The 23746-nt window shown below is 38.0% G+C and overlaps 1 protein-coding gene across 2 annotated transcripts; it reads right to left on the bottom strand.

Moving 5' to 3' along the window:
- Positions 1 to 387: 387 nt before the first annotated feature.
- Positions 388 to 17863, bottom strand: mark4a (MAP/microtubule affinity-regulating kinase 4a). 2 transcript variants are annotated; one of them, XM_026212007.1, is made up of 18 exons: positions 17162 to 17861; positions 14720 to 14917; positions 13034 to 13087; positions 11054 to 11102; positions 10879 to 10944; positions 10585 to 10655; positions 10351 to 10407; positions 9680 to 9916; positions 8541 to 8660; positions 8195 to 8294; positions 7943 to 8052; positions 7640 to 7814; positions 7357 to 7568; positions 6952 to 7055; positions 6576 to 6860; positions 5055 to 5137; positions 4590 to 4634; positions 4023 to 4222 (listed from the first exon to the last, which is right to left on the bottom strand). In XM_026212007.1, exons 1-18 carry the CDS (start codon positions 17210 to 17212, stop codon positions 4158 to 4160), a joined length of 2082 nt encoding a protein of 693 aa, XP_026067792.1. In that variant the 5' UTR covers positions 17213 to 17861; the 3' UTR covers positions 4023 to 4157. The 2 variants fall into 2 exon arrangements, with proteins under 2 accessions (XP_026067791.1, XP_026067792.1); XM_026212006.1 differs by lacking the exon at positions 5055 to 5137 and having other exon boundaries at positions 388 to 4222; positions 17162 to 17863.
- Positions 17864 to 23746: the final 5883 nt, after the last annotated feature.

Genomic DNA, 23746 nt, shown 5'->3' with positions numbered 1-23746 from the left:
CAGTTAATTAATAATTTTACATATATTATGATAAAAAAAAACATAAATTATGTTATTTATCTTTTCCAACCAGGCAACAAATAAAGTACCCCCAAAAAAGAAGAGGGATAGAATTTTGCACACCATGACATTACCGTACATCTGGATAGAAATGACACAATAATCAAACACAAGCAAAAATGCCAACATCAGTGAAGTTTATTTCTCTCAAGATCTTTTGTTTCCATTATTTATATTTGGCCAGAGGTGCAAACACCTCTGGGGGAAATGACTTTCTGCAAACAGCATCAAAGTTTCTATCTCTCTGTCTCTCTCTTGCTCACTCTCATATATATATATATATATATATATATATATATATATATATATATATATATATATATATATGTGAAGTTTGTCAGCCTGAGTTCTCTCTTTTCATGTTGCATATTAGCTAAATGCATCATGACAACCCAATGTCATAGTAGATAGTTTACATCACAGACAGCACAACACTGAACTGGAGGGATTTACCATTCAGATGTGACGCGCCTGACTTGCGATTCTCTCTAATACTCAGCTTTTTTAATGCCTTGGACATTAAAAAAGCTCATTCATACTGACACACTTTCACTCCAGGTCAAGTATGGCTGTCAGAGCAAAAATCTGCCCTAATCCTCTCACACAAACAAACATTTCCTACCAGCAGAGAGAGGGAGGCAGAGCAACAGAGTAGCGCAGTACACAGACGCACACATTCACACATACATGCACACGCATAAACACTCTCTCTCCCTCAAATTCTTTTTCTTTTGCCCGTCCTGTTATTTCACATTTGTCTTCCCTCTTTCTCCATCTTTGCTCTGAATCATGCAGGATTGCAGGTTAGTGTTTGACTTCAGCACACATAGAAACGTTTGGAGAGCTAGCAGAGAGTCTCTGCTCTAGCTATGATTTAACCTGGAGTTCTAAGATACTGTATATACTATACTCACAATATTATCATCAGTATCATAATCTTTATATACAGCCAGAGTCTGACTGATATAAACCATGATTTTTTTTTCTCCCAAGATTATTATTCTAGAAAATAAATTAAGTACCTGTGCAAATATACACAAATTGACGTGTTCACATTTAAGACATTGGCGCCTTCCGGTGGCCAAACATGGGTACAGACCCACAGAGCCATAGGATGCAGCTGATTCAAGTCAACATGGGTGCACAGAGGTCTTAATGGACATCAAACAGATACGGATCTCAGCAGTCCAAACCAGATAGAGCCAGTCTGATGTGGAGACTGGTTCAGACTGGTCCAGGACGTCCAGTCCTTACCCTGATCAGTTTGAAACAGGAAGCGTCTCCACAAGAGGAGTCCAGTCACAGAGCAGACAGAACAATGACACAAGGATTTCCAGGGATTCGGCAATCGGATGAGGAGAAACTGGGTGTGTCTGCGAATGTGTGGCACAAAGGGAGAGGATAAAGTCAACAAGACAACAAAAAAGTGGATGGATAAAGAGATGGCAGACTTGTGGTCTGGGGGCTCACTGTGTGGCTAAAGGTCAAAGGTGACAGGCCACAGTGATTCCTGTGGAGTCAGTCATCACAAGTAAACTTTCAAGCATCTTGAAGTATTTGACCTACTTGACGCAGACAATCAAAATCAAGAACAAAGCTTATTTTCTGTATGATAATCTGACACCCTCTCATGAACGGAGGGAGATGCCATCACAAACATGGAGAAAGTGGAATATAATCCTTTAGTAACTACTATATATTTCACACATGATAGCACAATGACTCTCCATTCAAAACTTAACAGACCCATCCAATTAAACCAACCTGTTTATTCAAACTGAAATAGCAAGCTGTGTCCTATCCACCTTTATGACTAAAAAAAAAAGAAAAAAAAGGAAAAAAAACTCATTACTCAAACCCATTTATCTGCTCAGTATCTCACTGTCTACAAGCTGGCATCACCAACAGGGCCGAAGCATGGCTTTACATTAAGATAGAAACAACTTCTAAACCTGACAGTAACATCTATTGCTATTGCACAATTATCACCACTCACAGTTACATTTTGATCCACTCGCCTGTGAATTGCTGTTTATTTTATGCTTGCCAAATTGACAACTATTGCAAAGTTTGGATTTGTTATACAACAAATGACCAGAACTGGTTCGGTCAAAAAGCAAGCCAAGAGTATTATTTGAATAAAGAACAGAAAAGCTCCAAACAAACCTATTTCTACTCATGAAAAATAATCTTCAGCAGCGTATTTCTTTTATTCAGGTGTCAAACCTGCATATGAAATCCCTGTTAAGTCGATAATTACATGCTTCCCCATCTGTTAAAGATACAAACTCGCATATGGCTAAAAACCTACGAGCTACAGCAGAAACATGGCCTGTCCATGGCACTATGTCTATGGTCCAATCTTAAACTGCAACTCTATTTATGTTACACAGCATTGTTAAGACTTTGCAATGGAAACTGTCATATATAATGTTATTTTATCATAAGACTGCATGTGCAAATGACTTTGAATCAAAACCCTGTTGGTGCACTTGCCCCTAAAATATATTCTAGCAGTAAGAGCACTGAACTTCTTCCTGCACTCCTGCATGATACCATCCTGCATTTTAGATATCTGGTGATTTTTAAGTAAACATACAATAACATACATGTGCTATTGAATGTGACTCTATGGCATAATGTTGGCAATTACTAAGCCACAACATAATTTGCAATGCCAACACCATTTCTGTATTTGTTATTTATTGATAGCGATCTGCTCGTGTTTATTACTGGACATGGATAGAATAAATTTTAAATACATAAAAGTTTTAGTTTGACAATTAAATAATATCCGATATGATCCAATATATTATAGGTATTTTTTCAAAATTATACAGATATCTACAATGCACGAAACGTGTCTTCAATAACACTGAACACTAAAACAATCTCTCTTTGTAAAATCACTTTTGTGGTAACCTCAACTCCACTCTGACCAAGTAAAGGGAGAGGTGACTATACTTGCAAAGGATCACTGAATAGGAGTTGAAAAAAAGGATTAATATCTAGAACTAACCAATCACAGAGCCTGTTCGCAAATGGGCAGGGAAAGTCATTTGGCATTAAATGTCTCTTCTAAATTAAAATTGGTAAGAACTAAGTCAACTGGCACTATACATCGGAGAAAAAGATCTAGGGAACAAAATTTAGCTTGGACAATCTCAAAAACAAAGTGTGGATGGATGGCTTAAAGCCTGGTCAAATTTGCGGTCGCCAGCGATGTAGATTTGGTTGTGCACCGTGAGCTATGATGAAGTTAGGATAAACTTGCCAACTTCACATTTGTGCATATAGTTCATTGGCAGCTACAGTCCTACATTGTCAGTGACTCAGTATTAAGAAATGTAAGACACATTAAATCACAAGAACCTAAAAATGATGACCCGTTTAAAATGTCAAGACTTGTTGAAAACATACAAAAGTGGTAAAAAAAAAAGAATGACATCAATTATTTAAGTAAGAATTTCATGACTAGAATGAGAATAAAAATACTAAACTGGATTCAATCCAGATCCGGTGAATGAGGCTTTTCAGAGTGTGTGTGAATCCATGTTAAGAAGTGCTCAGGTTTATGCTGTGCATGGAAGGGGTGTGCTTGTTTTTGTACTTTAGGTTTCCATATTGTCAGGGTTGAGTTTCCCATGCTTTTAAGGTGACTGTGTTTGTGTATGTGTATGTGTGTTTGGTTTCGGTGTGTGTTGAGTGTTGACTGGAGGAGGGATCAGATGTTTTAAGTCTATAACACATAGGTGGGTTGGTCAACGTCAGTTCGCTATAATGACGGAAATAGTGAGGGGACATCTCCTCCCCGTCCCCTCAGAGCTCCACCTCTTTAGAGATCTGCGATGCGATGTGCCTGAAGGCGAGGGGGGCCCCCCACAGGCGTGTGTAGCGTACTCCGTTTGCCTCTGTGGGACCCACACTCAGTTGGCACACCTCAGCTTGGAAAGTGACTTTTGACCCTGCCGCCCCATGACTGCAGCACAGCAGAAACGGACCAGCGTGCCGGACCTGGCAGCCGCATCCCCTCGCCGCCTCACGCAAGGCCAGTACCACTTCTGCAGGGGCCCGGGGGGGACGGGAGAGACAACCCCTTACATCCCACCCCCCTCCCCCGCTCCAGGGCTTGGGCGCTTTCTGATACCCAGATAAATGGCCACTGGGAAAGATAAAGAAATACTATCAGTGAAATTTATAAAAGAAAGAAAAGAAAAACGTTTTTTTTTTAGATTCACATATTCAGAAAGCAAACACTGATTTACTGCTTTTATTAGAATTTTTTTTTGTGACTTTTTTTTTTTTTTTTTAAATAATAAAATTACAAATGTTGGATGACAGCATAAATACCAATACAAGAAAAAAAACAAAACACACAAAGGACACAAGTAAGGGTAACTTAAAGGGAACATACAAATAAACCCTGGCCAGTAATGTTTAATCAAAATGTCATAACATGGTCTTCCGGTTGCTTGGCCCAAACCAGTTTTAAAAGCACCATAATGTTAAAAGTTCCTAAGCGGACTCACCCTGTGACCGAAGATCTGCTGACTCTCTCAGATTCATTTGTGATCCTGCAAAGAAACACACACTTTTCACATGGTCTGCATTACCTTAACAGTCTGTCTGCTTCATGCGACACATCTCCACCATAACTAACAACAAATAAAAAATACAATACAAACACACATTTTTGGATCTCTCAGTCCTGTCCAACTGCTAGCAGGTCATAATAACTGGCTGACCCGATGTTGACCTGAGCAATGTGTAATGGATCATATAAAATAAAAAAAAATGTGTTCCTGGATGCATGCAAACCGATAAGAGACAAAACCTCCATGCATCATCATCCAGCCTTTCCTCAACCTTACATCCTGTTTACCAGACACACGTTCTGCAAAGGAGACTGCATGCAGACAGGCATGCCATGTGCAGAGACAGACGGACGTGCAGCGGCAACAGGCAAACACACCGAGGCAGACAGGGGAACTTACTAACTGTTTTGGATCCCTGTGGAAGAGTACAACCCGACACTGATTTATTAGAGCCCTGGCGTTTAGAGGGGTCAAGATTGACCCTAGGAGAGAGAGACACAATGAGGAGAGCAAGAGCAAGAAGAGATGCAGAAAGTCAAAGAAGGATAATGAGAGCAAATGCAATTGAGAGAAATAAAAGCAAAGAGGGAGAGACTAGGAAAGGTACACATTAGTATGCTTGAAAAAGAGAGGCAATAAGCCAAGGAAAGATGAATTTGTGAAGTGTGATTGTAAAACCAACTTTTAGGCTGAAAGAATTCCCCGGTGGGACATGTGTGTTACTGCAAAGGCAGTACTCTGCACTTTTTTTTTTAAAGGAATGGCATTTTTTGTTGCAGTAATGCGTTTTATAAATCAAGTCTACGCATTTATTTGTTGCAAGAATGTGTCTGACAAAAGCATATTTATAAATGTAACCATTTAAAATTCCCCTAAAAGCAAACCGCTGCCTGAGGCCCCATTCACACTGACAGCAACTTGGAGTGACACAAAGTAATAAGTAATATTTTCATTAACAATTGTTGATTTCCACTGACAGGAGTGACACTGGTCTTTGGCGAAGTGTTGTGTGTTTGTCCAATGAGAAAAATTTACATTTATGACAATGAGCAGTGATAAAATGTGATGATCACCAATAAGAGTCAAGACAGTGAAGCACATGATCTGTCTCCTGTAAGATACTGTAGTTTAGTCTGCCTTACTGATTATTTTCAAATTTGGTTTGTTTAGGTTTCATTTAGTTTTGTTATTTGATATATTTCAATTTCACAAAGAAATGTGCAGCATTTTGTCCAAGCTATAATAAAAAGACACCTTCTCATTTATAATTTGTCTTAAATCTAATTTTGTAAAAAAAAATGATATTGGAAAAATCATTACCGTGAATCATATCACATTATGAGTTGAGTGATTTGTTGCATCTCTACATTTATAGTATTAAAGTGTAGTGTTGTTCACAAAATCAGAACCTATTGTGCATCGTTGTTTTGCTTTGTTGCTAAATTATGAACTTACACCAACACAGAGGTCACTACTGAACCAAGACTATTGATCATTGCAAATCTGTGTCTAAGTTCACACAACTTATGATATAAAATCTGCATAAGAAAATTACTTTGTTGTCAGATGTCTATCAGGCAAACATCTTCATTGAGCTGGTTATGACATGACTTCATAAAACAATCGTAAATTCTGTACCTATTGTTGTTTTATTGAGCATTCTGATGTCTATCAACTCTACTCAACTGAAAAGCTGCCATATGAAGCATAACAGGCTTTTTCCCATGAATTCATCATCTTGTTCATATGATATGATAATTGTACGTACACTGCTGGATCCACCAGCACAAATGTCTGATACTGAGTTACGACCTGCCAATATCTTGCAAAAAAAGGAGCTTTAGAATAATTAATTTTTTTTACATGACAATCAACATCTGTGGATGTTTTTATTTATATGATGAGAGTCTCTCCTCTTACCTGCGTGTGAGTTTGGAGGTGAGTTTGCTGAACAGGTTAGAAGTGGCCCGGCTACGCACATTTGTTGGCAGGGCTCCAGCATCATGGCTAAGGGTGGGCGATGTGGGCGGAGGTCCATAGGTGGGCGGGACACGGTCACGGAGCTGACCCCCATGGAAGGTGCTCCGGATGGTGGATCCACGTGTCAGCCTACAGCGCTCACCTGAGGAAGAAGAGGAGGATGCTCCTGCTCCGACAATACTAAGAGTGGAGGGAGAGGTGGGAGGGAGGCGGTGAGACAGGGAGCTGAAAAGAGACAGAAACAGACTCGGTGAATGAGAGGCAGACAGCACAGTGATAGAGCGTGTCTGTGTTTGTGAATGTATGCATTTGTCACCTGTTGTCCTTGCCGTTCTGCAGCAGCGTGTGTCGGTCAGTGCTGGCACGATCTGTACATACGTACGTGTTTCTGCGGGTCATAGTACTTCCTGGGATATTATTCTACAGCAAAAATGGGACACAACATTTTATTAACCCCCAAAAATTTAGTGTATGGGATCTAAAAAAAAAAAGGTTACTTTAATTTAAATGTTTAATTATAATTATTATTTGTAGTTTTATAACTGTGCAACACTTTTTTTCTGGATTCTTCGAAAAATAAAAAGTTCAAAAGTATTTGAAGTACTAATATATTATGATTTTACAATCACTTTTGATCAATTTAACGAATCTTTGCTCGATAAAAGTATACTTTTTAATTAATTAAAAATACATATAAGAAAATGAAAAAATGATCTCTCACAGTGGTGGCAGTCATCTCCTTGCGTCGATCAGGTATCTCAGCCTTATTGGGGTTGTTGGCGGTGCTGACCATTGGACTAGATGGTGGTAGGGTCCGACTGCCCATTACGCTACAGCTGGCCTTCCTTGGCGGCATGCGGCTCTCACGCAGCTCACGGTCTCCGCCACTGGTCGGGCTACGCTTAGGGTGCATCACAGGCATGCTGGGACCACCTACAGAAGAAACTAATAATTATTATAATCATTCACAATTGAAAGCAAGTTTAAGCTGAGGCGACTCGTACAGAAGTCACTGTGCCGTCGCTGGCGGTGGTAGGTCGAGGCGCTGCGCTGAGTCTTGCTGTGTGAGGTTGAGGAAGATGATGAAGAAGAGGAGTGTTTGTTGGTTCCGTTGGTAACTGGGCTTGGACGCACCCGTGGCAAAGTCATACTGCCACTAACTCGTGACTCAGTGCCATCCTATGACCAGATGCCAATAGAGAGTATGAGTACAAAGTCAACTATCAGAGTCTAGGTGCAAGTAGTATTTTCAAGTAGAAAATTTCTAGTAACACCGTGTGTCTGTGTTTGTGTGTGCAATGTATTACCTCAGTCTTCAGGCCCAACAATAGATATGTAGCCGTGACTTCATTGTATGTCTGATTGAGTAAAGAGTCTTTAATCTCTTCTGTAGTAAAACCCATTCCGACCATAATCTCTGGAAAGACAAAGAAATGAGACAACATGAGGAATATTTGTCAACACAACCAATCTTTTCACTCTAAGGATAATTTGGACATTAAATAGTAGCAAAATACATAGTAAAACACAACCAGTTCCCAACTGGTCTACATGCTCACCAATTCGATTGGCATCACTGTAGTCCTCCGCTGGCTCAATGTGGGGCTTTAGCTCATCGCCCTCATACCCTGCATTCATCCACTTATCCTTCATCACTTGCTGTGGAGGAAATACCAGCATCGTGATTACACAGAAACTTCCCAGCTCAGTCATTTAACTGCAGTGGCTACATAACCCGATTAACACACAAGTAATAGTTTAATCAATTTCCATCAAATGCATGCTATATGCATTCTACAGCACAGAAGCTTTACAGAGCTATAACGTAGCACAGTGGCATAATATAATGTATCTGGTACATGATTTGGTATAGCAGAGTGTATCTATGTATCTGCAAGTATCCACCTCCAGAGTGCAACGTTTGCTGGGATTGAGCACAAGAAACCTGCGCAGAATCCCCTCACAGTCTGTGGACATGTAGAAGGGGACACGGTACTTCCCCCTCAACACTCGCTCACGCAGCTCCTGGAAAACACACATGCACAAGTAAACCGTGTGACAAACAGATAGCAGTGTGGTCTTTAGACAGTAAATTACTACAGAATTAAAAAATGTGAGTTTAAAGAACTTTTTAGGCCCAAAGTTAAGACACATTCAATGTAATGTAAAAACAAAAAACAAAAACAGTGCACTAATTCTAAATTAATTTCCCTCAATGTGCACTACTGACTAAAAGTTTTGGATTAGTAAGATTTAAAAAATTACTTATTTATTTAGCAGTATTTATTATTTAGCAGTATTTAGCAGGGGTGTATCAAACCGCAATACTTTTATAGTATATTGTTAAAAAATTGCTGTTTGTTGGAGCATTTTTATTCATAAAATAATCCTGAAAAACACAGTTTCCTCAAAAAGCTGTTTTCAACATTAATAATAATAAGAAAGGATTCTTTAGCACCAAATCAGCATATAAGGACAAGCATATGCAGCATATAAGACAGCATATAAGGACAATTTCCTCCAAGAATTGAGGAATGGGTGCTGAAATTCAGATTTGCCAGCACAGGAATAAATTTCATTAAAAAAAAAACACACACACTATTGGAAGAAAACTGAACTGAACTGATCTAGGCTGAGCTGGATGATGACATCACTGTGTTCTACAGAGCTGCTTTATAGATTAAATTGAACTCATTCCATAATTGATGAACTTCACCCAGCCATTAACCTAAATAAACAATGAATTGATTTGAACTGAAAAATCCTCTAAAACTCTTTAGAGCTGTTTTAAAGAGGACCTGAATTTTGAAACTGAAACATTATTTTCATGGTAAAGCTGATTTGACAATCTGTACTGCATAAAGCACTATATATAAGAAATTGACTTGACTTGTATTTTTTTGTAAATACCAAAGTAACTGTCAATATCACAATCAGAGAATATTGCAATAAGACACTGTATTGATTCTTTCCCAGGGTCCAGTAAGTAAGGTGTAAAGAGGCTGGAACGGATCATAGTGGGTGTAGAAACAGAGTAACTGTACCTTGAGGTTCTGTCCATCAAAAGGAAGTGACCCGCTGACCAGCGTGTACAGGATGACCCCCAGGCTCCAGATGTCCACCTCTGGCCCATCATACTTTTTTCCTTGAAACAACTCTGGAGCTGCGTAAGGTGGGGAACCGCAGAAGGTGTCCAACTTATTCCCCAACGTAAACTCGTTACTAAAACCAAAATCTGCTATCTTTATGTTAGCATCTGCATCCAATAGCAAATTCTCTGCCTATAAAGACAGAAATAGTAAAGGAGAGAGAAATTATTAGGCTGTACAGAACTGTGTGAAGGCGAGGAAAAACAAAGAGAAAAATCAAGACAGAAAGAGATGCAAACAAACAATACCAACACTTAACACTCCTTTATACTTTTATAGTATAGTGCAATATATACACACACACATATACATATACCTTCATACAGTATATACTGTATATATCGCATTATACAATCAATATACTATAAAATGAACATACATATATATATATATATATATGTATATATTTGCGTGTGTTCAAATATGTTTTTGAGTATCAAAACTGCATAAGATAAGGTTTAACGGGGTTTGAAAAATCTGCATAATTCAAGATACATTTCCTTATGCAGTTTTGCTTCTCATGTGGATTTATATTGTGTAAATTTTTTGGAGATTGTAGCTCATACCTTCAGATCTCTGTGAACTATATTCTTCTTATGACAGTAATGAACGGCTGACACAATCTGAAACGAAACAAAAAATAACACAACCTAGTTACAAACACATGAACGCATAAAAAATAACAAGTTGATCACAAAAAAGCATGAACGCTGAAACTGTAAACCAGAGGCTTCATGTGATGCAATACCTTGATCTTTAATCCTGCACTCTGTGCTGAAGCGATAACGTAAATGTCTCACCTGTCTGAATTTGGCTCTAGCCTCAATTTCTTTCATTCTCCCATGAGACACCAGGTAATCAAACACCTCGCCTGGAAAACCAAATCACACATGAATAATATCCCAAATATCATAGTTGTACCTAGAAATATTATGTTGAGCATCAAGTCTTTTTGGATTATATTGCATCTCTGGAGAGAAACACATTACGCTAATCACCATATAGTAAACACACACACATCCCACCCAAGGCCACAACAGTATTAAACAAAGTCATATTACATAGTCCTGTATGTACAGTACATCAGAGCTCACCTCCACTTGCATATTCCATCACAAGATAAAGCGTCTTCTCTGTTTCAATAACCTCAAAGAGTTGGACTGTAATATATGAGTAGCTGGCATTTAGTACGTTTGGCAAGCTTACATTTAAACAGAATTATTTTTGTAAAAAGCAAGCATGCATTTATTGCATTTCAGTGCATCTTACCAATGTTGGGGTGACGGAGAGTCTTCATGATCCGCACCTCTCTAAACAGCTACAAAAAAAGAGAGTAAGAAAGAAAAAGAGGGTAATGCTCCCTCCATCTGTACAAATTACCCAATATACAATCCCTGTTGCTGTGGCAACCCCATGATGGAGTCTTGCAGCTGCATCTGTCCCATAATACATCTCACAGGCATGTGTTCAGAAGAAATGCCTTCAATACACCCCTCATTTCTTTAATTCACGTTATCAGATGATACATATACACTTACACATGAAGGGACACCCACAATGTTGAAAACATAAAGATTAAAACAACTCAATACATCTTCTAGTCAATATAGATGTCTCATCAAACGTTTGGCGGGAGCTTGAACAGCAAATCCTTTCAATCATAACAAGAATATATGAGCAGCTGTTCTCCTCACCCATGTGGCCTACCAAGGCTTGTCGATTCGTGTATGTATGAACTCGTGTATGTATGAACGAATATAAACACCACCAATTTCTTACAACCACCAATTTACAACTTACAAGTTCATAATCAGATCCATTCATAGAAAAACAGAGATATAGGACAAAGTCCCTGTCTTTATTGTTTTATTTTTGGTATTTTTATGACTTTAAGTAGAATAAAAATGTAAAAAAAATTGTGTGTTGACACAAGAGCTCAGAAATGTTTGAATAAACTGCTAGTCAGAAGACCAGAAGAAAATCCCTCAGAACTATCAGAAAAGACTAGCTGCTGACACAGCCACAGAAAATAATGCTATGAGCCATGTCACATGTAGACATACTTCATTTTTTACATCTATTTTATATCACCTATATAGTAAAGTATAGGAGTTATCATCTAGCAAACATAACATGAGACACAACTCCTTTCTCTATGTGCAACACAAAAAAGAGAGATAAGACAAACACTTACTCTGACAACTGACAAATGCACCACAGAACAGTGATTCCAGCATTACTATAACAGCTTATATCAGCCATATGAGTGATCAAGGAGCCATACTATGGTCTATGGATTGTCTACAGTTAACTGTGTGTGTTACAGAGCCAGGATTGAATCACAGTGGGACATTCTGAGCATGTGGAGAACCACAGCTATCGACCTCTCCTCTCCAACACACACACACTAAGCACACAAACAAAGGTCCCACTTTATATCAGGTGGCCTTAACTAGTATGTACTTACATTTAAGTTAATCATTTAATACAATGGCATTATTGCATACATACATGCTTTTGCATTGTACTTATATATTTTTTAAATACCTGCATGTAAATACATCTGTAACTAATTTCTGAATTACATTTATAATTACACTGTTGACCCATCCCTTAGACCTAAACCCAACCTTAAACCTACCCATACCATCAAACCTGTCCCTAACTTGAACCATATCCCACCTTAGTACATGGAAATGTGTACTTATTTTTTGACATAAGTACATAGTAGTTAAGGCCACCTAATATAAAGTGTAAAAAGACATTGTATATTTCACTGATATCCAATGGTTATGGCACTACAAATTTTGCACACAAAAGGGCCACTGTTGGCAAAATGGCGACATAGTTGTGAGTGCTAAGATTTAATGTAAGATTCATCCAGATGAGTTTTTATAAGTGTATTCAAAGCCTATCATGCGTAGCTTTGTCAATAATCAATAAAAATCTTGACATATGTTCAAACTCTAAGCCGTGTTTGAGTGGTGGGCTTCAGTGGGAGGAATGAAGGCCGGTGATAATCTATTATGAGACAGATGAGTCACTGTTGTACAGGAGAGAGCACAAACTCAACAACGAAACTAAATACTAATATCACATGTGTGTGTGTGTGTCTGGACACTGGGTGAAGTTTATGTAAAATGTAATTTTTTTCTTTTTCTTTTATATACTATGTCAAAATGACATAATTGCATAGCATTGTGACAGTTGTCTTAATAAAGAAAATAAATTCTTAAAAACTGGTCTTACCTTTTGTAGGCTGGTTGGGTTCAACTGAGTTTTGTCGATAATCTTTATTGCAACCTAAATATACAATGCACAATTAGTAATTGAGGCTCCTATGCCAGATAGAACCCCCCCCCACACACACACACACCCTCACACATACACACACACACACACACACACACACACAGTATACAGTATCATCTGACATTTATTAGCAGATGCTTTTATCAAAAGAAACTTGCTTGGTTACAATAAATGAAAATATATATACACCACTGTTCAAAAAGATATTTTTTTTATCAAAAATACTGAAAAAAATTATTATAAAATATTATTACAGTTTAAAATAATAATTGCTTTGATGGCAAAGATGAATTTTAAGCAGCCCTTTTTTCCAGTCATTAGTGATCCTTAAGTAATTATTCTAATATGTTAATTTGGTGCTTAATGGCATTCTTATTTTTTTTATAAAACTGACATTTTTATAGGATTCTTTAGTGAATAAAAATATGTAAAAACATTTGTTTGAAATATTTTTTTCTTAATTTCTATCATAAATATCTATAATATCATGTTTGATTCATTTAATGCATCCTTGCTGAATAAAAGTATTACTTGCCTTCAAAAAGAACCCATATTTCTGAACAGTAGTGTATTTGACACCATTACAGAATACACGAGAGGGAAAAACAAACAAACAAGAAACCATCATAATAATACAGTATATGAAAAGAAATCTGTGTCAGGATGTTAAAAGTACTCTTTGTTTCAGTGTTTTATTTGTTTACAGGAGTGACAAGCACATTCAACAGATTAAAGTTTCAGGTAGTGATAACCAAATTTATTCAAGAATAGTGTTCGTAGAACCAAACTGTTAATGCTGTGATGTAATTAAAAGTGCATCTATGTCTCTTTTCTTCTTGTGTGGCACTAGTCAGAGACAGAGCCATGTGTCTTGACTCATTCGCAAATTCATATGCCAGTCTGTCTCTCTCCACCGTATCTGCTCCCACCAGCCATGTGGTCTAAAGGCAACTCACACTGTACCGTTCAATCAGAGCACATGCTGTTAGAGCATAAACAAAACACTCTGTTGATGGGTATTTTATTAGAACCTGTACTTTGGTCAAAAATAGATGGCACAAAACTTTTAGCATCCATGTTACCTATTTATAGCCACAATCACGTTGTCAACCATAATGAATCTGGGAGTGACGATTGTATTCTGTATACACATACACTCACAACTATAATTTACGAGGTTTCCATCTGCATTTAAATGCAGTCGTCATTCCCAAAAGTGTATACGTGGGTCCGGACTACCACACATGAGTTCACTATTATTGGTCCAAGGGTATTTCAGTTCTCTCTTATGGTATTTAAACATAATTCAAAAAATTCTAGAACTTTAAAGGTTTTAACATTATGATTCTTTCAACATCACAATTTATTAATGCTCTCTGCTGCCCAATAAGAAGTTAATCTAAAATCACACTATATCAGCTTTGGTTTATAAAAAGTAAACGTGGGTGTGGAAATTTTCGCACTTAAGTTGGACCACTTTAAAAATATACAACCAAAAGAATTACAGCTCACAAGTGATCTGGTGAGAATGAGACACAATAGCCAGTTCCTGTGCCAACAGCTTATCACACGCTTCTGGTTTTACCTATGTAAACGCTCTCTCTCGCAGTCTTTATCTCTCACCTCTTTGCCTGTGAGGATGTGGCGGGCTAGTTTGACTTTGGCAAAGTTGCCCTTGCCGATGGTTTTAAGGAGCCGGTAGTTTCCAATGTGTGGAAGCTCATCTGAGCAAGAGGCCATAGAGTTACGACATCTCGCACCCAGTGAACGACTCGACACATTCGTTCCTTTCTCTGAACGACTCGCCACCAGAGACGCATGCTGGACAGAGAAACAGACACAGAGAACATTTATTAAGATTGATTAAATTCAGTTTGGGAATAAAAAAATGGATTAGACTAAACTGGAGAATACATGTTGATGCTGAAGCAACCAGAAGGAAGAAAAACCTGCCTGTGACTCTAGCCAGTCCAAAGGACTAAAGTGATTATCCCATATTACAGAAACTGCATGTAGAAACAAAAAAATTCATTGTAGAATTGAAGCGTTAGGAGGGTTAAGAAAGAAACTAAATGGGAGCGTTTCAAATAGGAAACTGTGGTGAAAAAGACTAATGCTTCAGCACTGACCTATTGCACCAGATTTCAGAATTAAATCCTCATTTACTGTGATAAGCTCTTACTTTACACACAAAAATCAGTCTACATTTATGTAGATGAGCCACACAACTGTTGTAGCATCTCGCAGTTAGAATTGATTGATTGATTGATTTTGAGGGCCAAAACAGTTACATTTAATTAACACTTCACCAACGGTATATGCGCATTTAAATGTCTAAATTATTAAGAAATACATAAATGTAAAGGGAAATTAAGATAATTCAGCTTGCTTATAATAAACATGAAAACTAAATTTTAAAGAGCATGTTAATTATCATTTAGATTGTTAATGTAATGATGGTAGATGAGAGTGTGCAGGAAAACTGTGGTCATTATTGGAGTGTGAGTAATTCTGCCCTATAATACAGGATTAACTTACTTTGCCATGGGGTTTTAGTCTGGCGCCCTGAAACTAAACTTTCTATTTAGATTAGCACATTTAAACCTGACTGAGCCCTGGACACTCAGGCTAACATCTGGTAAAGTTTTCTGAATGGCTCCAACTGTCCCCTTAAGAGGGGATAGGAAGGAGCTCACACAGAAATCAAATCATGCCCAGGTCCCCATCTGCATCGTTGACCACAGGATTACAGCTCAGGGATTGAAGAAATTACTCACGATGCCCTGCCCTGCTGGATTCTACCTAACCTCACACACACTATATACAAAACATGCCAAATAGCACATACTGTGCACTAGCTCTTATTCTTATTTTTTTATGTAACGGAAGAAAGAAAGAAAGAAAGAAAGAAAGAAAGAAAGAAAGAAAGAAAGAAAGAAAGAAAGGTGTCTGAAGGATTTAATTAAAATTAAAAGACAACATTAATAACAATAGGAAATGTTTCTTGAGCACCATATCAACATATTACAATAATTTCTGAAGCATCATGACACTGAAGATTCTGAAATGGTCGCTGAAATTAAAGCTTTGCAATCACTTAAGTTAAGATCTAATAATATTACTGTTTTACTTTATTTTGTTACTGTTTTACTGTATGTTTGATTAAATGCAGCATTTGTAAGCATAAGGGACTTATTTCAAAAACTTTAAAAAAAATCTACATCAAGAACCTGGACCATTATATAAAAATGGGTTAGTTTAACACACTATTGAATTACATGAAAAATGTATTTTGGTGCTAGCTTTGAAATTTACAGTGAGTGATAAATTTACTGAGTGTTACCATCACATGAGTGTTTTTTTTAAAGCAGTTACAATAAAAAAGAAACAATAATTGTTTTAAATATGGTTGACTAATAAAGCAACATTAAATACATAATAGTAATAATAATAGATTAGCAAACAAAAGTCTATCAGCTGATGAACCACGGTGTAATTTGTTGGCGCAGAACTGGTAGGCCACTACACCAGCCAGTGCGTCTGTTTATAGAGCGCGGTGCTATACGCGAACGGCAGATCACAGCTAACAGTGAAACCTCCCTCCGCACTCTCGAGTTGATTCCGGTGCCATTTAATTTCCTAATCTGCAGAGACAGAACGTTTCCTAGATTTTCTCCCGCAAATTCTGCCAATGAAGCAAAACCGTTCTCTGGGAGAGGAGCGCGCTGAGAGCGCTTGGCTCGTGCGCAGATGATGCGCTGATGTACACACTATGCGGATGGCCTGAGCTCTACTGCCTGCGCGTTTCGCAGCAACTCTTTTGCTGCTTTGCACATTCAAGGATGCGGCCCATTTTGCCAAAGAACCTGCTACGCGTACATGGGCCACTGTACGCGTACATCCTGCCTCTCCATCCTCTCATGAACGATACCAAGCAATGAATGTATCAGGCTGCAAAAATGACGGTCCATCTGACGTTAAATACTGGGCGTTGTAGGATATGAGTGGGGCGCTGAGATGATATATTACAACTAAAAAAAATTCATTTGAAATGATGATACTTACATGATCTGTGCTCCGGTCGTTCGCAGACGGTAAAGCAGACCGAGAGGACATTTTCCCTGAGAATGCACACAATTTAAGAGGAATAACGCGAACAGTATTTACAGATTTAATCTCCTCCGGTAAACGCAGCCCACATCGGCCGTGCTGCTGCAGCTGGGGCCGTGCTTCTCTCACACCGCCTGCTCGGTAAAGCCTGCGTCTGTCATGGCAGCAGCAACAGCAGTCCGCGAATCTCACAGATGTCCTCGAGACAGCTGCATTATTTTTCTGCGATGCAAACCGTGACGATCAAACGAGTCAGTTGACGATGGAAACGCAAGCGCGGCGCTAAATAGGTGCTAAAACAGAGCAATGCTTGGCCGGAGCCCAACGATTTTGTAGCGACTCGCTACCCCCCGCCTCATCTCCGCGAGCAAAACAAATACGGCACCGAAAACCCCGTCCTCTTTTCTCATAATAATACCGAGGACCTCTCAGCGCCCCATGTACCGTTCACTCTCGCGCGCGCGCTCGCTCTCTTCTCGCATCTGTTTGTCATGGGAAAACAGAAGCTTTGGCCGGTGACGAGGCCGAGACCCGTTCACATCCTACAGCAGCCGTTATATTCCAGCGGCGGATATGTGAGATGCGCCACTGCTGCCTCCTCTAGCGCTCGTCTCAGCACTGACACAGGCGCACGCGCACGCACTGACGGACGATTTAAAGAGCTCCACACAAGCAGACTGACAGACTGCACGTATCAAAACTCACCTCTCATCACTGCGCTTTTTCCTCATAGTCATTTACTTATTCGGGAGTATTTGAAGGTCTCAAGGGGAAATACCATAACCTAGCTACTGCAGTTGTAGGTGTCTAAAACTGCCCAAAGCTAGAATAGGCCATACCTTTGAAAACTTGGGATTGGTGAGATTTTTAATAAAGTTTCTGAAAATGTTAGATTAAAATATTTACATTGAAACATTAAAGAAAAGTCTGTTGATGGTAACAATTAATATATTTTTCCTCACTGTACATTTTAAACAACTAAGAAAAAATATTTTACATAATTCATACTATAATTCATTAGAGTATGTTTTACATAAAATAAATTTTATATAATGGATCAGGTTGTTGAAATCTTGAAACTCCTGTGTCTGCCTCGCTATTTATGATTTATATATATATATGTATGTATGTATGTATATATATATATGGAAAATGTCATATTGTGAAAGATTTTACAATTTAAAATAACTTTATTTCACCCAAAAATGAAAATTCTGTCATATATTTATTCACCTTCAAATTGTTCCCTTTAAGGAAAGATAAGTCTGAACTGATTTACAGTACTATGTCAAACATTTCAGTGAGATCTCAAACAATAGCAGGTCCAGGGAACTATTGTATAGACAACAGTAAATTAATCAGTGGAAAATATGTCAAAATGCTGTAGCCAGAATTACAATCCATCTAAAAGTTAAAAGTAGTGATTATTTCACAGAAATAAAGTGGACTACACAGCTTTGCTCAGGACATCCCATTAACTTGCCATTTAAACATTACAAACTTTGTCTTGTCCAATTAATACTTCCTAGAAGTCCTGATTAGTACCTCGTAAACATTTTTTTTTTCAGCAGCAGAACTATAAAAACCTGTGAACCAGGAAATCCAATCATACGGCCTGGCAATTTGGGAAACCTTTTGCCATTTCTGTGTGTTATATAGACCTAGACCTAACAGTCAGATATGTTACAAAACACTTTATGCCATTATGTCTATGTGAATTTAAAGTTATGACCTATTTTACCTTATTGTGGCATATTTATGAGTCAAACAAAACACTGAAGAAGAAAACAGAGGGCAGGGCTTGATCTTAACACACCTCCTCAGCATCTCTATCTTGCAGACGACTGGCAGTTGGAGGGGAATAATTAAAGGATGATTGTAAAGGACAGTATGAAGAGTAGAAAGCAGGCCACAGCTATACGAAGCACTTGGCACTATAGACAAAAAAGTAAACTTGAAGCATCCTACAACAAAGATGAAAAGAGCAAAGCTTCTTTTGGAAGTATTGATTTTTTTTAAAGATATTTTAAAGGCGTAATTCACCAAAAAACTAAATAATTACTTACCCTCAGGCCATCCCAGATGTAGAAATTTAGCATTCCAATACTTGTTCACCAGTGGCTCCTTTGCAGTAAATGGGTGCTATCAGAATAAACAACTGAAAATAATATCACAATAATCCATTGAAAGCCAGAGCTTGCTGCTATTTGCTAATTTCAAGACACTAAACAGTCTTGAAATCAACAAATCAGCTGCCAAAAGCCTTGTCCTGCTCTACACTCAATGCTTCATCAAGCCACACACCCCATCTAAACACTATTCAGATCACAGCCCTCTTATCTGTCCACAATATCCACCGCAGTAGCACCACAATCACATCAGACTTCTTAGAAAGTTACTATACTAATGTCTATATAATACTAAACACCACAACTCAGGACTGCAAGACCCTGCAGAGATCGAAATGCTCCACTAAGCGAATCATCAGGGATGCTCTCTCCACCTTACAGGACATTTAATTCGAGAGGTGCAGGACAAGAACCAGAAAAATCATTAAGGACCCTAACCATCCCCACAATGATCTCTCTTCACTGCTGCACTCAGGTAAACACTATCCAGCTCTAAAAACACAAAAACATCATTAAGCTCAGGCTTAATACAAACACAATCCGATGTTTTCATACATTTAATTATACACAGTATCTTCTTAATAAGACAATTAATGATAATTAATTCACACATATTGCTTTAAGCATTTACAACTTAATTACAACAAGAGACTCATGTCCATCTCAGATGTAAAGTTGGTTGATATATACATTTTACAATAATGAAGTCGCCCTTTTTCGAGGCTCAAAAATTAGAAGAATTCAAAATGATCAGGAAATACAGCTCATGTGATTTCATGAAGACCACCAGAAATTGGTTAACACAACCTCAGTTGAACCAAATAGCTTTTTCTAATCTGAGCCACTAGTCTGAAAATGCTTGTTATTGTATATATGTTGCTTGTATATATATATATATATAATGAAATTAATAGATAAAAAGACATGGCATATCGGTCATATTAAGTTTAGACCATCACAGACCACTAGATGGAGTTCTAACATCTGATTAAAAAATAATCCAACCTGGTGTTTTTTTTTTTTTTTTTTTTTTTTGTCCATGGAGTCTCATGGCTTCTGTTCGGAGATAAATCAGAGACTATCACTTTATTTTTGTAAAAGCAGCAGTGCTCACTGTAACTAATTTTCAAATCTCATCGTTAAATTAATGACATATAAACAGTGACGGTGATCTGATTTCTTGACCACAGCCTGCATTAGCCCACATTTTTCAATGTAATCTTTGTGGAAATCATATGTTTACTTGCCTGTTCTTAACGTAATTGCAACTGATAAAGACTGCATCCAGAGGACGACTTGCTCTCTCCACTGAAGAGAGCTACTAGATGTTCCCAGAGATCCATTTTCTTCTCTGTAACGACGTGAGTGTCAGTAAAAACCTCAATAGAAACACTGGGAGCGGCTTAATCGCCGATAATGTCCTGAATAATGACCTTAACAAGTATTAAAACATTTTTATTTAGATCCCAAATCGTAGGAATTATTCAATCTGAAGTCCACTTCAAACGCCATATAGGAAACAAGTATGGATCACTTTACAGAAAAGGGAGACGGACATTTACATTCATTTATTCAAATATACAGTCATTACGCGCCACTTCAATACTCAGTGAAGTTAAAACAAACACAGTGAATCATTTTAATAAATATTAATTCACTCCGAGGGCTTTTATCCACATGGCACACAACCTTAATCTATTAAATTTAAGGGTTTCGTGTTTTACACATCAAGTATCAATTGAAATACATACACATTGTGAATATTTATATGTCATATGAGAGCATGGTGTTGTAATCAATTTCTTCATCCAGAATCACTCCAGACCATTTAGATTCCCAGCTCCATGCTGGGAATCTCCTCTTCAGTTCACTCCTCTCATTTTCTATAGGGTTCAAGTCAGAGGACTGGAATGGTCAGAGCAGAAGCTTGATTTTTAGCTCAGTGACCCATTTTTGTGTTGTTTTTGAGGTTTGTGTTTGGGTTATTGTACAGTTGGAAGATCCAAACATGGTCCATTATAAGATTTTTAACAGAGTCAGTCACTTACTGATTTTTTATATGTTGATATTTGATAGAATCCATGATGCCATGTGTCTACACAGATGTCCAGGACCTCCAGCAGAATTATAGGCCCACGACATAAAAAATACAGCTGTATATTTCATTGTACACATGGGATACTTTTTATCTCTGTGTTCACCAAACCCATCTTGAGGGTTTGCTGCTAAAAAGCTAATTTTTAGTTTCATCTGACCATAGAAGCCAGTCCTATTTGCAGTTCCAGTCATGTCTGATAACTGAATATGCTTTAGTTTGTTTTTGGATGAGCAAGTAGAATTTTTTTGTAACCCTCCCAAACAACATGTGGTGATGTAGGTTCTGTTTGACGATTGTTTTTAAGGTTTTCTGAACCAGAAACTCAACTATTTTCTGAAATTCTCCAGCTGTGGTCCTTGGAGAGTCTTGAGCCACTTAAACTCTCCTTCTCACCATGCATTAGGATGATATAGGCACACGTCCTCTTCCAGGCAGATTCATAACATTTTCAGTTGATTGGAAATTCTTAATTATTGCCCTGATGGTGGAAATGGGAATTTTCACTGCTCTAACACTTTTTTTTAAAGCCACTTCACCAATTTTTGAAGCTCCGTTATCTTTTGCTGCACATCATAAATATATTCTTTGGTTTTTCTCATTGTGATGGATGATTTGTTTTCCCTCCTCTTTATATTTCTTTGAAACAGGTATCCATGGCTAGATAATTTCATGTTTATAATCACGCTGAAGTGCTCAAAATTATGAATATGAATGGGAATTTTCCTCAAGATATTTTACTCATAAGAATTTCTGGGGGGGGGGGGGGCAATAATTGTGTCCAAAGAGTATTTGAGAAAAACCTTTATTTCATAATGGTATTCCCCCCATTTTAAATGCTTATTATCCAATAAGAGGATACATTTTTGTGAATTTTTGAAATAAAAGATCAAAATGATTAACAATGCAGATGTATTTTCACAGTCTTCTTTAATCATATTTACCAAGGGGGCTGATATTTTTGGCCACGACTGTACATAATTCTTTCATATATTAAGTTTGCACAGTTGCACACATATTTCAATCGACTTGTCTTGATAGGTTGCATTCATGAGTAAGGGCAGGACTGGCCTGCAGGAAGCCCTCTTCATCATCCAAGGGTTAAGTGCCTTGCTCTGGGCCGCAATGACAGTGAACAAAGGAAGGGCAGTGACATTAGAACCAACCATTCTCGCCTGCAAATCTGCAATCTTTGTGGGCACACAATGTCAACATCCTCAGAAGGCTCATTTGGGATTAGAACTAGTAAGCTCTGCTGTGAACTGTATGCTTTAAGGTTAAAAGAGAGTGTTTTTGACTAGATAAAAAATGAGAGAATGACGTGTGTAGCTGTATCCGCTCTACTTTTGTGATCAACTGTATCTTTACACATGGGCTTGTGCATAGTGGCAGTTTTTGTATGTTTCCAGTTGTAGTGATCTGTAAATGTGTGTGTGTGTGCTTGGGTGTGTGTGCCTGATGTCTTGAGTTTTGTACTGTTTCAGACCCACGCTACAGTTTCCTGCGGGACGTCCTTTCTAACTGGTTGGCTGATGAAGCAAGGGCCTGTTTGCGTAAATATCCATGAAGTCATGTGTGATGGGGCAGAGGTCAACTGACCAATGCAATATTTCAGAATGCATGCTATTGTTTCTTTTTCTCGTTTACTCTCTCTCCTTCTCCCATGTCCTCCCTGTTCCTCTGTTTCCTAACTTCTTTTCAGGAAGGCTTTCCTTCTCCTTCTACCCTAGAGACATTATAAATTAACGCATGCCTCTAAGTCGCAGACATGTTTTTGGCTGTGCTCAGCTCTCAGGTGGACTGTCAAAGGTCATGAAAATGGCATATGTGTTTAAGTTAGTGTCTGTTTACATGCAATTTTTCAGCCTCTTGAATTCATCCAAGGCAACTAAACAAAAGGTCTTTGTCAGGATAAGAGCTCTTCCAAGTTTATGCTTGTATATTTGAATAATAGGTCCTAGATTGTTCAAAGGACAGTACAAAAGAACCACCCAAAATACAAATCTCCCGCTGACCCCTCTTGACCAACTATATGAAATCACATCAAAATGAACCATATTAACCAATCAGATTGCTCCTTTAAGGTTTAACAAGCTTATTATCCTCAGTATCTTTATTATCTATATATATATCTAAATTAGTTTTCTGTAATCATTCATGTTTACACACTCAAGTCCAGCCTTTAAACCATAATAAACAAATTTTGTTAAATTCTGTTCCTTGGAATTCATCTGCTTCTAGACAGCTGTCATCAGCCAGGGGCCTGGGGCCCAATGGAGGGCCTCAGCAGTCTTCCAAGTGGGCCTCATGTTGACA

This window comes from Carassius auratus, chromosome 30 (genome assembly GCF_003368295.1).
Source record: "Carassius auratus strain Wakin chromosome 30, ASM336829v1, whole genome shotgun sequence".
NCBI classification, from domain to species: domain Eukaryota; kingdom Metazoa; phylum Chordata; class Actinopteri; order Cypriniformes; family Cyprinidae; genus Carassius; species Carassius auratus.
The sequence above is the reverse complement of the archived record's forward strand: the minus strand, read 5'-3'. Positions and strand labels throughout refer to the sequence as shown.

Bases quoted from the DNA above. Each gene is read 5' to 3' on its own strand.
- mark4a (XM_026212006.1), bottom strand. From the start codon at position 17,212: ATGTCCTCTCGGTCTGCTTTACCGTCTGCGAACGACCGGAGCACAGAT. The intron at 10,945-11,053 runs GTAAGATGCACT...CATATATTACAG, and splicing joins TCTCCGTCACCCCAACATTG to TCCAACTCTTTGAGGTTATT. The intron at 8,053-8,194 runs GTGAGCATGTAG...TTGTCTTTCCAG, and splicing joins CAGTGATGCCAATCGAATTG to AGATTATGGTCGGAATGGGT.